Below are 15,691 nucleotides of genomic sequence, written 5' to 3' on the forward strand. Positions count from 1 at the left end.
ATTCTCCGCAATATTACACGTACACGTCGAAGCAGGAAGTTAAAGCCGAATCGCTGAAATATAAATATAAATACCATTATTAATAAGGCTAAAAACGAATAATGATGAGTGATATAAATGAAAACACGTTACTTTAAACTGGCGGTAAAACCCATGTTGACTCAAATCCGCTGGGTTCATACATTGGCTTCTTTCTGAAATTGCTTATTTCTTAATCTTCTTTGGAAAAAGCGCTTAAATGAAAATTTGCATGTTAATTGACCAAGAAATGATAGCGAAGAGGATGACGCCACCCTTCGCCCTTCAAACTGGCGAAAGAAGGGAACATTTTGAACATTCTAACGGCCCAGATATGCCTACGCTGAATATTGCACACAAGGTATTGGAATACTTTGGTATGGCTACTATTGGGGGTACAAGGATACCTTGGTATCCCTATGCGGTCGGTTGAAACGTAATTGAAAATGCTGTTTATTTTTATGGAACAGGGGGAGCATGGATAAAGTCTACCAGCTAGCTTATGGGCTTTTAACCCGGTGGTTACCATTATGATTCTCAGTCCTCTTAGGGTTCATCTTCTCTAGAAAACTGGGGTGTTAATGAAAATAGCCTGAGTTGCATGTGAAATTGACTCAACAAGTATTTTTATTAACTTTTTAATGAATTTACACCTTTTAGCAACTATTCCAAATCTCGAAAGGATATTATGTATTGTCTAGACATCTTGTATTTTCCATACTACAAATGGTTGCATATGGGACTACTCCTGGGGTTACATGAAACTTGTGTCACTTGACAACACACATTTTATTACATGGAGCATTTATTGTTCCTTTGCCTCCTCACTGAGCCTCTACTCCTCTTCCCCCTTTTACCCTGTCCGTGTCTTCTGCTCCTGCTCCTCCTGCGATGTCTGCTCCGACTTCTTTTTCTCCCCGTTTTACACACAGAGTAAGCTTGTTTATAAAACTTTTGGCTTTTCTGTTTGCTCAATTTACACCTGCGAGTAGCGGGACATCAATCATCACCCTTGTGTATTACAATGGCCACTTACCAGCGTTTGGCCCCTTCTATAGCGACCTTACGTTGGGGCCACCCGCAGTGTCTTCTCCTGAATACTCGCAAATAATTTAGAAACGGATTTGTTGTTTTTACTCCTGAACGACATCTCGCTCTCCTCTCGGAACAACCTCTTCGGGAGCGACTTCTGGAGCGACTTCTTCTGGAGCGGCCCCTTGAGGAGCAACTTCTAGATCGACGATGACTGTTAACGATAATACAGAGAATTTAGCTTGGAAATTTGACTGAAGGACTCTGAATTTTAGTAAGTTCCAAATCGGAACTTAAGTAAAAATTTCAGATGTGGGCTCTCACCTCTTGCGTCGACCTTTGCAGCCAACACTAGGGGCGTTTTTGCATCTTGATTGATGTCTTGAGGTGTTCATCCCCAATCAGTTTCAACACTTTCAATCAGCAACCGGGAATTTTGATAAACTTCCAAAAGCAATCTCACATGCTTAGCGTTATTTACGTGTTAAATTTAGAGCTTTAAAGGAGGGGAATATTTGTGACTTTCTACTAAAATTTGAAACATAAAAGTGACATCAAACTTGACCATTTTCATGGAGACCACGACGTCAATTGTTCCGATCATGGGTAAATCATTTTTCCATTTGTTTATTTCAGAATTGGGAGGTGGTCAGTCTGTATTGGGTGCTTCCACCTTCATGCAATACAAGATTTGTGGAAACTGATCGATATTAATTTAAGATTATGGAAGTTTCAATTATTTATTTCATTGCTTATATGCAAAAGTAAATTTCTATAATCTCAGCAAACTCTTCTTGGAATGGGGAGTGAATGGGGTTAAAGTCACGCGAAAGAGTCGAAAGTAGGGGAAAGCGTGTGGTTTTATAAATAATACTTTGCCACAGACGTGCAGTAAATGATATAGATTCAATGGACAAACTCATGAAGAAAATACAATAAGAAATTATAGGAACAACATTTTTTCTTAAGTATTACAATAAATACTCATTGTAGAAAGATGAATCTAGGACATGTTCGCCAAGACCTCCAGGCTGCCACGTACAACCTAAACAAAAGTAAATCTGAATGAAGTTAAGCTCCAATAACCTGAACTAACCTGATTAAGCTAAACCAAAGAATAAACTGGAAAAGATTGTTTAAAGAGATTAAACATTTTATCAGTAGTGGAGCCTCAATTTCCGGGTTCGTAATCCGATATTTTAACAACCAAATCACATTCAACGTTAGGCAACCACAATTACGATGGTAGTACCTGTATACGGGTATGTAGGTATTTCGCAAATCGTACCGTGTTTGCCGCTAAGATTAGAACGTTACCATGTAACACAATTTACTTTCCTTCCTCCTTCGTTCTACGCTGCACCTTTCTTTTCTAGCCGCAGTTTCTAAAACCCCTGGATGCAACAAACATGAAAAAGATCTTTAATGAACATAAATTGCCATTGTATCATTTTGGTTGCCGATTATTTTACATCTTCAAGATCATGTGAGTATGTTACGCAGTATCGCTCCCGATGGTTACGCCACACCGCGACCGATAGCGAGAATTGCGTGGTATTTACCCCCCTTTTCTATTTTTCTAATTAACTAGAGGGGAACTTAAATCTTTATTACTACGTATTTTTATTTCTATCTTCGGGATATCAAAAGTGTACCAAGCTCAGTGCGTCGATTTGCATTACAGAGTCGCCTGATAGCGGAATACGAAAATTGGCGCGCGGTATTACACGTTCTTTAGTTTTGTTTAAACAAAATGATTTATTAGTTTACTGTTAGATGTTTGGAACAATCAGGGATTGGCTGTGCGAAGGGTATGTAGCTGTAGATTATATTGGTAAAGCAGTTTTTACGCTAAAATATTACACGTTCAGATAAGATTTTTTTAACGCTCAAGGTTTTGAAGCTGATGATTGGTATACGAGACATCGGTACGAATTATTAAACTAATAACTGGCAGCTACCTTGCAAGGTTGTTGTTTTTTTTTCACAATAATTACTGTAGACTTTGTCCCCAGGTAAATGCCTTAATTATACAGAATGCTTCAAAACTAATATAAAAAGAGTTTTCTGTCAATTTCTTTGCTTTAACAAGGCAAAATTCACGTTGTTATATAGGAAGGCAGCAACAGTTTTTTTTTAGCAACCGATATAATTCATTTTCCACGATTACTTTTAATTAGTCCATAGTTTTCCTGAAAAACTTTCTCCCTTTTTTCGTCACGAGGAAAATCTTCCAAAAGACCCTCGGCCTGGTGTTCTGTCGGCCGGGTAGTGTGGGATTCCCCGCAGCGCTTAAACACTAAAATCTTCGGGCTGAAAAAAATCCTCTTTGCCTCCGAAACTATCCTTGAGGGATATATCGTAAGAGCCGAAAAAGTCTGCGAGTTGCTACTATCCAGTCAACTCGTATTCTGCTAGTTGCTCCGTCTTCTCGTCACCTAATGTGATTTTAGACCATTGCTGCCTATGGCCTCTGCGTCATTTCAGTTTCTTTGCTCACCCTTACCACTCTCTCGTTCTCTCGAGATTAGTTACTCCGACTCGGGGGAGGAGGCATTCGACGGTCACCACGTCAAATGTGTCCCAAAAGCTGTCCATCCTTTGGAGTAAATTATGCTCGAAATTGTCCGATAAGTTTATTAATGGGGTTAAAGTTCTAATGATGTGAAAGTCAACAGTTATAAAGCAAAACTGCGGTTTAACCTACTTTTAGTAAAGATCATCAGGATTACTTAATCGGTCATTTAATTCTGGTTCAAGGTTTACTGAAGCGGATTAGGTTCTTAAATTTCCCCATAAACATGTTAATGGCACCTTACTTATCACGTACTATTGAATAACATCCTATATAACGAATATTTAGTACATAGATCCTGCTATAGCAGATCTACTTAACACGTATATAATCTTTTCCAAGATTAACATCTTAATCCAGGGTACTCTGTCAAAGGTGTGAAAAAAACTGATTATTTTTGAGTAGTGCGATAAGCTCATTTTGTGATAAGATTAGTACTCAATAGTAACAGCGATAAGGTACTAGCTAGTCACAATTAGGTGCCTACCCACCAGCCTGGCAATTATCGCTTTTAGTTGAAAACTGTAGAGAATATTCCTTTCACGTTTATTTTTGCTGTTAAAAACTGCATAATCCACATACCATTGAATGTATCTCAGAGACTGCAATGAACATTCAGGATGGTGATTGATAGGGGTCGGTGGCAATTATGGTAAGTTTCCCGTCCTCCTATACATGACACTTTATCATACAACAGTCCCAAAAAGAGCATCTACTTTTTGATTTTTATTTAGAATATCTGAGCGAACTGGCGTAAAAGGAACTTCAAATGAATCGTATGCGAGCTTTATAATTTTATGTAAACGGGGCCGTAATATGTTTCTGAGATATTAGGTCGCTTTGATGTCTAAAGCTTTCGAGTTTTAAATTACGGTATCTGGAAGTGCATTCCCAAACTGCGTCCCTCAACAAAGGTCCGCAGAATCAACGGTAGGAATCCAAATTGGTCGATTTAAATGAAAGGGATAGGACCATATTTTGTATTTGTTCAAACGTTGAATGACACGAACATTAGGGAGTTTGTGGACTAATTGTGTATACTAGTTTTGTTCCATTCGGATAGAAAACCAATTCAGGATCAATAAAAACGGTGAAAAACACATGCAGGAGTCTCGATCGATATGCTGCGCATATTTTAAAAAATCTGAAATCCGGTAATATCTCTGTTGGAACAAATCTATCAATCACACATAATATATTGATGAGTCATACAGGGTCGCTTTGATATACGAAAACAATGTTTCTCCTAAACTAAAACAATCATTTTTGGGGGACACCATGAGCCTCCTCAGTACCGGCCTTATCGGGGGGCTCAGGACAGCAGACCAGGAAGAGCGGCGAAGTTTCCTGGTCGGCAGTTATTTTGAGGGTGACTAAAGGGGGCGGTGATCAAAAATTTCACCCAAGGTGCTAGACTTGCGAAGGCCAGCCCTGAGCCCCCTTTAGAAGTACAAATGCCTTATTTATTTTCAAATGAGGAAAATAAGAGAAATTTCTCTGAATAAAAAAGACCCGTCACGATTTTGCTCTAGATATTGCACATTTCACGCATTATTGCTTAACTAAATATTTAATCCTGGGAATAAGTTTCATTAAGGCAAATTTGTTGCCGATGGTGCAAAACGAAAATAACCTTGAACCCATTTTAAAAATATCCATTATCATTGTAATACCAAAATCGAGGACAAACTGTAAAATAAGAAAACAATTTCAAATTTATTAATGGTTGCTGGCACTAAATTAATTAAAAATACGCAGTTATGCCCACCTAATCTTTAGATGAATATCAGAGAAATCACCTTTCACTGGTAAGATTTTATATAAAAAGAATATGCCCAGAAATGCAATTAAGGTAATCTGAATAATTAGATATCATCGATGCAGGTAAAGCTTATAATGGTTCTGAAACTAGAAATTCTCTACCCAACAATGTAGCTCACTACGCACAATGCAGAATCCTACGATAAATACCTTTACTTAAGATTTCTATGAGAGATGCGTGTCCATGGTTTTATCTTCTTTGCACGTTCTTAAAGCGCCTCTCCACACCGATCCAGACTGACTGGCGACTGTAGCCCTGGAGTTGCGTGTGGAGGAAATGGGAAAAAAATTGGAGAATCTGAAACAAAGGTGTATCTGCTCCTCAATTAGAATTTTGATACTCGATGTTACCATGATAGTACTTAAAATGCTCAAATCTACCTTGAAATTCGAATCTATTTGCGTTTACCTAGCTGAGAAATTTTATTGAAATCGCTTCAGTTTTACTCACAAACCCATTCTTCCATAATATCCGACAGCCGTGAATCATTTCTGTTCTAATTTCAGGCCCCCATTAGCGCAGAATAAGCCATGAGCGGAAAGATGTTTCCCAGTGAACCTGACATCATCGAAGACAAAAGCCTCTCTTCTTCGTCCAAAGCAGCAGAGTCTAGAATTCCCGTACCATCATCCCCTACCCCTTTTCGTAGACAGGTCGGTCTACGCCTTAAGGGGGAAGCTGGGGTCGCTCCCTCCCGCAGAAGTCTCAGTAGAGATTCGCACAGAAGGGATGACGGGAGCATGATGCCAAGGTAAACTATACGCTTAAACATTTTTCTGAGTGTACTCGACTTGGGACTGTTAACGCATCGCCCAATCAATACCGTTTATTCCAGCCAAGACTTCAACCAAGCAGGAATAGGAAGCGCTGGCAAAGGGTTGTCAGCAGGAAATCGCCGGCAGTCTGCCAAAAACCTTTCGGTGCAGAGGTGTTACTCCTTCATGGAGAGGGGTGAAAAGGGGATCGGCAACGATGGTGGCAAATCGACGTCGCATAGGCCCAATTCGGTCAGGATTAGCGGTAAACGGGGGGTGGAATCCTGCTTGCTGGATAACGGGACAACGAACTCTGCGGGCAGGATTAGGAGTTTGGTGAGAATTTGCTTTTATTCGCTTATTTTTGTGGTGGGTTCAGTGAATTGAACTGGCAATTGTGGGGAAAAATCAATTTTACTTCTCCAGCTGGAAGTGAGTTATTATTGATAAGTTGTAAGTAGCAGTAAATATACAGTCACCGCCGTGTCTCCTCATGCTTTCAAGTAATTGGGTTAAGTAAGTTGGGTAAGGGATAAATGATATAGAACTCCAAACGGCAAGATCCCCAGTACAAGAGGAAAAAGAAATTAAAGAAGGAGAAAAAGAAAAATGTTTAGGAATCATAATCGATAAGTAATGGGGTGAGAGTATTGTGTGCAGTGCGTAGTGAGTAGGCCAAACTCGGTATATTACACAATGAAAATAGTGTGCAAATACATATGTATATTTGGCTTGATTTTAGGAGAATTATCGATTATGCAAATTTCCAAAGCACTGTCAGTAATGGCCCCATTTACACAGTTTTTCTCTTTCAATTATTCCGCACGTCCACACTCCTGCCTACATCCTCTTTGATCTTCCTCGCTATTCTTCCGCTACGCGTCATTTGCCATTCCTTGATTTCGAACAATATAAAGAGATCATCAACTTGCAACCGCAAAAAATCAACAATTTCACCCTTTCTGATTACACTAAAATAATAAGAAATCTTCAGTTGTTCCATCACGCATATATCGACGTATTCTGCAATTGGTCTCAGCCAGTTAAGCCAAGTTAATTAATAAAAAGCTAGATTGTTTGCAGGCACTTTGAATGATTGTTAACTCTAACAGCTTATATAACGATCGTTGTTAATGAAATTAGTTATTTTGTCTGTTAATTGGTTGATATTGCAAAGTGCTATAATTTATTTAATATAGCAAAGAAAGTTGCAAATTTATAGGAATTATCATGTTTGTGCATTTATGTTCGCAGTGTTGTTGAAAAATGTTCATATTTTTTGCTGGGTTGTGTAATGGTCTGTTATCATGCGAAATTCGGAAATATGAAAATGTAGTATAACAATTCATTTCCTAGATAATAAATTAAATATAATTGAGATCCACAATAGAGGGTGTAACATATAATCTTGGAGATATTTCGGGGAGCTATAGTGATCCGCAAAATATTAAAAAAATGTCAATAGACTCGTGATCCAAAACGCATCATTTTCGATATACAGAGTGGCAAACTTTGTGTGTGTGCATAAAATTTAGTTGACGACTCTGACCCCCCTTGGTCTTTCGAGTGAGGAAAAGTTGAAATTTGAGAATTTTCTAACTTTTTCTTTTTCTCCTTTATTAAATGCTGAAATACCGTAGATCATATTTTCCGGAAGCTCAAATATAAATTATACTTTTATCAACTTATTGTCGAGCCTGATATGGTATGTTGTCCTGGATGTGCGTGCTCAGATAATCATAATAGAAAAGTTGACTAACCTCCTATAGGCTCGATTAGTTTCCGTAACATATGATGTAGAAACGAAGGAAACTTCAATGAAACATAAACAAATTCCATTATTTTAAAGACACATACAAGCGTTACTGCACGTTGTAGTCAATGGGTCATGTGAGTGGCTAAAAAGTAGGATATGCTAATGCTTAAGTATTTTCCTCACATGGAATAATTATCTACTACTACTACTTAAGTGCAGCGAATGCTTCGTTAATGTAGCAGATATATCACTTACAAGTAACTGAAGAAAATGCTTCATTTCTCTTATTCCTCCTATTTTACTGAATTCGTAAGACTTTGTTAATTCTGGGTAAATATTGAATCTTCCTGAGGCCTTCAGAACTCGCAAATTATTCTGAAAATTTAATTCACAAAATTGGGCAAATCCTCTTCTTGTTGCATTCCGTTTGTCCTCAATTAACTCACCTGAGCTAATGCATTTTCCTGCCGACCCTGGAAAATTTAAGGCTCAATAATTAAAGGTCAAAGAGTGAGCTGTAATGTTAATGAGCAAGTAACCTTGGAAAAATAGGGACAAATATATTAATTAAAGGTAAAGTACATAAAGCCATTGCAGTGCTTTCAGTGCTATTAAAAAGACTCTTAATAAAACGAATTAATAAGATATAATGTCGCTTTCGTTGGTTCAGCATCTTAGTCAATACTTGTAACTCAGAGTTATGCGGTGAATTAAAACTGGAATAATTAACATTGAGCTTTCAAAAGAAAATAATTTTACTCTATTTCTTTTGGCTTCCCACATATTATGCATTAAAGCTTATAGATGAAATTAGCACATAAATGAAGGCGAAATAAATGAATCATTTTATGTAATTTAATGTCGGAAGCCTTTTTTCATTATATCCCATATTACTCTCTTTTATATTGTTGCACTACGATGAGCGCTTTAGTTGGTATAATATCCTGTACTTGCAAAAAAATCATTCCATGCATGAGGAAATCATTTTCTTGCTTAACGTCATGAATTCACTTCCTCATCTTGTATTCAGCGTGTTGTCACACGTTGAATGCGGCACAGATAGTGAAGGTGTTCAATACAAATCAAAAAATATTTTTTAGTTAAATTTTTGTGATTATTTACTGTGTATTAATTTATACTATTATTTTATTTATTTATTTTTATTTTTATTAATAAATGTATCTTTTAAATGTTGATACTTTTGCAGTCGTTGTCGCTATCGAGTGCTCGATTGAACAGCCCAAAGTCTCCATCTGCCTTATCAGTCTCTTCACCAGCCAATGCAATCTCACCAGCTCACATAAAGAAATATTCGTCTAGTCAATTGGATTCTTGGGATACTGACAGTATCACCAGTATTGGTAAGTTCCCACATTATAAACAACATATTCACAGGGAAATTCGCTTTTTTTTCAAAATCTATAAGTTTCCATAATCATGTCAATTCTTATATGATAGAGGAGGAATTTTTGGAAATCTTGTACCATGCTGATCATGCAGAAACTAGAAGGGAAGAGGAAAAACGAGAAATTTGAAGTCATTTCCATGTTCAAACAAACTAAATTTACCATCTTTCAGAATGCGTTACATCTTCAAGTGTTTTTTCGATACTTATGTTAAAGCACTTCTCCCTTTATTCCAGCAACAAGCATTTTTCATCGATCTTTATACACAGTAATAGACTATTTTACAGCACGCAATAATTAAAGGCGGCCCATGTGATATATCCACCACTGTGTGTTGGCCAACAATTTTTTTATTTGAAGGATGATGACTTTATGATTAATCGGGTTCCTTCACAAATCTACCACGATCGCACTTTCTCTGTAAAAATTATAAAATCTAATCCTTATTAAACTGTTAATTATGTTGCAGCAAGCAGCGTGGCGTCCTGTGATCATGCAAGTGTTGCTAGAAACGGAACTACTTTCTCTGGGAGAAGTATGAAGTGAGTATGCAAGTGAACGGGTAAATTTACTTGATAACGACTAATTTGGTGCAGATATGTGTTTCATTGCAATCAACATGCGGGGTCTACAGGAGAAGATTACTTAACTCCAACGCAAAGAGCACACAGGTACGATGGTTAAAGTAATGTCCAATTGAAACGGCAAGGACTGTTCATTTTCAGGCAAGTTAAGAAACTCAAACATCTGCTCCAACAAGCCAAGAAAGAATTGGAACAGAAGGATAGTGATATACTGAAATTAACCAAAGAAGTTGTAGAATTAAGACTGTACAAAGCTGCTCTCAGTTCACCTGAAGACAAGTCCAATAGTAGTGATGCGGTCACTGTCAGGGTATGTTGAAACCACCTGCAATTTGCTGGTAGAAAATACCTGAAAAAAACGGAAACAAAGCTATAAAGATTTATTAGTTCTTTAGATATCCTTAGGTTGCCCTTGATTTTTGTTGTCTAAAAAAGATTTTTTTTAAGCTCAGTTTTTCTATACTTATGGGTAAGCTTTTCTTTTTTGGAATTATGCCCGTTTTTGTTTTATTTGTTTTCAAATTACACAGCATGTCTAAGAAGTTAAAAAAGTTAAAATATAATTCGTCGCCAATTTGTCAACTTCAGATGTGTTATTCTTCCAGTAGCTTGTAGGATGGATCCATATCTACATACATATCTTCTGTAATAAAAAAAACATTAAATTTTATCTAATTTCATAGCATCCAAGTTGATTCTAACAATTTTGATTTAATTTAATTTAAAAAGGAAAAAAGCCACATAAAAATTGATAGAATTAATTTTAGACACAGTGTAGGACGTCGGATTTCTGCCTTTTACCTTCTTTTGAAGAAAAAAGAAAATGTCGGCATAATCGAATTTCCTCTAATTTGAAGACCTTGAATAAAAATACACACATTACTTACCTACGAACTTCCAAGAAGGGATATTTCAATTTTGGCCTCGTCAAGGGGATTATTTGGGCCAAACATCCGACATCGGTCTTCTTTAATTGGCCTCTAAATAATTGAGTTTCTTGTATCGATTCTACTTTCCAGTTTACAAGTATATGTGTGTAGGTTTTAACTGGCGAACATATCATGTTGTTTCGTTTATTTGTTCATCGATTTCCAACAAATTTTATTACACATCAGGCGAATCAAAACGTATTATGAATAGAATAGATGTATATACTCTTGTTTTGTCTATTCTAAATTTGATAATGGTTCTTCCTTTTCTATCAAGTACCTATAAGCCGTTTTTATCAAGTTCCATTCTTCCACTAATACACATCCTTAACTACCGTACAATCATTCAAAATTTTTAACTTTTTAATCAAGAATGTACCACTTATGAACCGAAACGGAACGGATTTTGGACGTTGAATTAAACTTTCTCACTCATATATTATTATGCAAATGGGCAAATTCCTAGTTCTCTGCGGCATTTCCAGGAGAATACTAGCGAAGACGTAACCCCAGAAGCGTCAGATACAATCGATGCCTCCCATCTCTTGCCAAATGAATTGAGCAGTTCCTTTGCGGATTCCGGCCACTACGAAGATGGCACAAATTCTTCCATCCATTCGAATGATGAATATACCAGGTCCCCATTTAAACATAAGTTCGTAGAAACGTGTGAAAAGGGCTGCACTGCCCATATGGGCGTGCTAGACCGCTCGTCAGAGCAAAGCAAGCTCATAATGGAGTACGAAAAGCGCATACAAGAGCTGGTAAGGACGCACGAAGAAGACACATATCATCTGAAGCAAAAGCACAATGATAAAGTCGAGGAACTCTTGCAGAGGATTACAGAAATCAACGCCAGGTGAGAACAATTTGGTCACCTTAATGTTTATATAAAAAAATATGTATATGATTTTAGGTATTGGGAGTTGGTCCCTGAATTGGATGCGGCAAAGGAGAAATTCAAGGAGTTGGAGCTGCAGCTGGAGGAGGCGAGTAGAAAGCTGCAGGAGCAGGAAGATAAAGCTAAACAAACATATTTGCAAATGTACTCGCAAGGCCAAGCTGCCGCCAGGATGGAACATGAAAATTCAGTAACTTAAACTAAATGGAATAAAAATTCCAGCTTAAATGTGACATTTTGCTATCTTTAAAGGTAATGGAAATGGCACGGCTACATCCCACCAGAGTTTCAGTTCCAGAACTGTTAACTGAGCTTCAGGTTACCAAAAAGGAGCTTGAGAATATAAAAGTATGTTTCGATCCTTTTCAAAACCCCTAAAATATTCGAAAATATCCACTATAATATACCTGTTCTATTATGCAAAACCAAACACCAAGTTCATCAGGCTTTTTGGTTCTCGTTCCACTGTAAATGTGTGTGTTATTGAATTCTAGGATGTAGAATACGCATCGACTTCTAACCAACCATTGCTCAGTGCTAAAGAGGCACTATCGCTTTGGGTACTCGGTGCACGAAAGGTAAAATGTCACAGGAATTCGTAACTTTTGTGCACCCTGTAGATTATGTTACACCATAACACTAATAACGAATTTATCGCTTTATTTTGCGAATGCTAGAAAGAACTGCTTTTATGTTAATTGTAGAGATATGTAAGGGGATATTGGTCAGTTTGGTTTGAATTGAGTTTAACTTTGTTGAGAATCAGTCGAGTTTTTCCTTTAAGATAATGTGAAAAAGATAAATTTTCTTTAAAAAAAAGACGCTGTAAACCCGATATACGTACGTCAATCAATCGATGATCTTCGATGAAACACCTCCTATATTCAAGGAATCAAATCAGCTTTATTAGAAATGCTACTGCTCATGCTCCTTCCGCTGTTTAGAATGTTTAGATCGGCTTCATCTCGCAAATAAAAATACAACTTTCACCTTAATGTTGCATGCAGAAGTAGGAGGTTTCTGAATTTCTTCAAGTGTAAAAATCAAATCGAAAAGTATTATTTGTGTCTCCAAATGTACAAAATTCATTCAAATTTACACTTGAACAATGTGTTTGTATAGTTCGTTTAATAAATTAGTACATTACTGTTATTGCAATATGCTAATACAATAGAAGGGGCTTTTTGCACCCTATATTTTCTCACCATTTTGTACAGAATTCTGCATGTTGCCATTCTTGTATAAAAACAGTCTTATCGATGTATGCCTATTATTAAACAATTCGTTTCAATTTTCAGGCTATGTATCGCCAGCTAATGGAAGCCAAGAACCGGAATAAGATAGATCCAGAGATTACACTGCAGTTCCTTAAATCCGCATTCTACTACTTTCTAACGGATAAGGAAAATACTCATGGACACTTAAAGGCCATCCAGAGCATCCTTGGATTTTCTCCTAACGAGATTTCTAATATCGATAAAGCTAGATTGACTTAAATTTGACAAAGTGATTTTGTACTAGAAGTTCTTATTCCACCATCCACACTTACTAAACAGATTATTCTATATATTTGTTAAATGGAAATAAGCTAAAGGCTGTTAAAAGAGTTATATTAGGGTTATCTAGTAGTTTTCAAAGATTTATTATCCTTGTCGTGCCTAAATGACAAAAAGTTATAAAATACTAGAATATTATTGATTTTTATATTAATTTAAGAGGAAGAAGATGTATTTTCTTACATTCTAAATGGCTTCATTGAAGGTATGATATTACGTCCTTTTTGCAAATTATTTTAGCGTTTGTATGTTGTGCTCGTGTTTAGATAGGAAATTTGCCCAATTGGCCTCAATGTTAATAACCACTTTATGAAATTTCTATTTCAGCAAATAATGGATTTTGCTTTTTAAAATTAGATGTTTTCAGACTACACAAAATAAAAGTGTTCTAAGGCGAAGATCTAGGTACACACACACCTAAAAGAAGTCTCGTTTTTCTTCCACTTCATCTATATATTTTAATTTGTTTTTAAAGAGGTTTAGGCAGGTAGTTTACAGATCCTAAACTATGTATAATATCTTTTTGTGTCAAGGTGGAAGCCGAAGATATTTCTTGCATGAGTAAAGTTAATCCGGGATCAAAATGAAAGTTTGCTGATCTGAAATGGATCCCTTTCGGATCGGAAAAATGTTTTGAATTTTACCCAGAGAGTTCCGGGTATTCAGTATTTGAATAGTGATGAGTCATACTTGCGGAAAGTTTTCGGAAATACTTTATTTGCATTGTCATATGAAATGGAGAAAGATATGGAGGACACATAAACTTGAAATTTTCGCTATTGCTTCAGTGGTAGGAAAACGTTCGAAATATGCACTTATAGAACTATACATTTTTTACGTAATACGCATATACTTTTTTTAATCAATTACTTTATTTTTCGGTTACAGCATTTAAATAAAATTTGCATTAATAACGATTGCAAACTGTAGGTGTGCCTAAGTATTTACATACGTGCTTTATGAGCAGGCACACAGTACTTAAATGTTTTGATACATGTAGCATTAATATTAATTATTTTGATAGGACACTTTGTATCACTTTATTCAAGTTTTTATCACCATTAGTCATTATCCAAACGTATTAATTTACTTTTAAAGCAACGATACAATTTTACGATGTATAATTGATAAAAAAGGACTGAGTCGAACTTTGGTAAGGGATTTGATATGTATTTTTAAAGAGATTTTGAAGTTTTTATATTTATAAGCTAATGTCGCACTACTAGTTTTTTACTTAACTTAGCGATTTAATTTTACTGGTCGGACTGTGCAATTTTTTAATTACTACACATATACCTGTACTTAATTCACTACTAGGAAGTGTAGAATTATAATTATAGTAGCAAATGGAGTTATTGTTGAATTAAACGCGTTAAAATGTTGTTGTTAAGGGTTAGTTTAATTTCCTTAAAATACGAACTTCCAAAATTCCTACTAATTAGACCCACATATATTTCGGAAATACTTATGAATTAGAACGAATAAATAACTTGACAAATTGGCGAATGATATATATCCTGCGTGGAAAGTTTTAAAATACTCTGTACATCCCAGATCGTTATGGAGATTACTATCACGCTCTGGAAGTCTCCATCCTAATTTTCCATAGGAATCGCAAAAGAATTAACTGCGTTGCCATACCTTATATACATATGTTTTCCATTAACCTGCCGATGATTATCAGCTGCTTCTACATTTTTACGATGAATAAAAATGTGAATGACCTACGGTCGATTAAAACACTACTAACCAAGTTTACGATGGCTATCTACGATTTAAATCAATTTTTGCAACAGTAATGGAATTAAAATATTAAAATAATTATTGTTTTGATGATTCAAAGGAAATGCGGCACCTTTGGCATATGCAAATTAAGCACTAATTTATGCAAACTCATTTTTAGTGGCTACCTACATCCTAATCGTCGATATTAAACTTTACAAAGGATTTCTCAATTGCTAATGACTGGATATACATATCCTATTTCAAAAGTAATTTAATAGTTCCTTTTATACCGAAATATCGCTCAACTATCTTTTTCAAATGGTCGTACATGGAGGTTTTGTAAATAGGAAGACTTACCAAGTTTATAGGAACTTTTTTAAGCCCAAACTACCCTTAGAAAAATTGAAACTAATTATGACTCAACGTGGTGTATAAATAACTGGTTGCACAAAAAACTTTCATGGTAAACACTTCAAAGATTATGTTTGCGACACAGACCTGTTAGAAATATTGTTATTTGTTAATTAATGTAAGTGTATTAACAACAATTGCAAAACGTTATGATACAATGCTGTTCACTTTGAGGGTACCTTTTCTTAAATTGTTTTTTGTTTTATTTTTTCTGCTGGATT

At 36.0% G+C, this 15,691-nt stretch overlaps 1 protein-coding gene across 3 annotated transcripts; it reads left to right on the plus strand.

Annotated features, from left to right (window-relative positions):
* Positions 1–2,669: 2,669 nt before the first annotated feature.
* LOC136419180 (protein quick-to-court-like) lies at positions 2,670–14,724 on the plus strand. 3 transcript variants are annotated; one of them, XM_066405377.1, is made up of 12 exons: positions 2,670–2,861; positions 5,954–6,198; positions 6,283–6,538; positions 9,166–9,319; positions 9,834–9,906; positions 9,961–10,035; positions 10,090–10,258; positions 11,363–11,736; positions 11,794–11,968; positions 12,031–12,126; positions 12,273–12,356; positions 13,077–14,724. In XM_066405377.1, exons 2-12 carry the CDS (start codon positions 5,978–5,980, stop codon positions 13,272–13,274), a joined length of 1,875 nt encoding a protein of 624 aa, XP_066261474.1. In that variant the 5' UTR covers positions 2,670–2,861; positions 5,954–5,977; the 3' UTR covers positions 13,275–14,724. The 3 variants fall into 3 exon arrangements, with proteins under 3 accessions (XP_066261474.1, XP_066261491.1, XP_066261483.1); XM_066405386.1 differs by lacking the exon at positions 2,670–2,861 and adding an exon at positions 3,963–4,277; XM_066405394.1 differs by lacking the exon at positions 12,273–12,356 and having other exon boundaries at positions 2,671–2,861.
* The last annotated feature ends 967 nt before the right edge of the window (positions 14,725–15,691 follow it).

The sequence above is a fragment of the Euwallacea similis genome, chromosome 1 (assembly GCF_039881205.1).
Source record: "Euwallacea similis isolate ESF13 chromosome 1, ESF131.1, whole genome shotgun sequence".
Taxonomy (NCBI): Eukaryota; Metazoa; Arthropoda; class Insecta; order Coleoptera; family Curculionidae; genus Euwallacea; species Euwallacea similis.

Coding starts and splice junctions, on each gene's coding strand:
- LOC136419180 (XM_066405377.1), top strand. CDS start 5,978: ATGAGCGGAAAGATGTTTCCCAGTGAACCTGACATCATCGAAGACAAA. Junction 9,320..9,833: donor TGACAGTATCACCAGTATTG/GTAAGTTCCCAC, acceptor ATTATGTTGCAG/CAAGCAGCGTGGCGTCCTGT. Junction 9,907..9,960: donor TTCTCTGGGAGAAGTATGAA/GTGAGTATGCAA, acceptor AATTTGGTGCAG/ATATGTGTTTCATTGCAATC.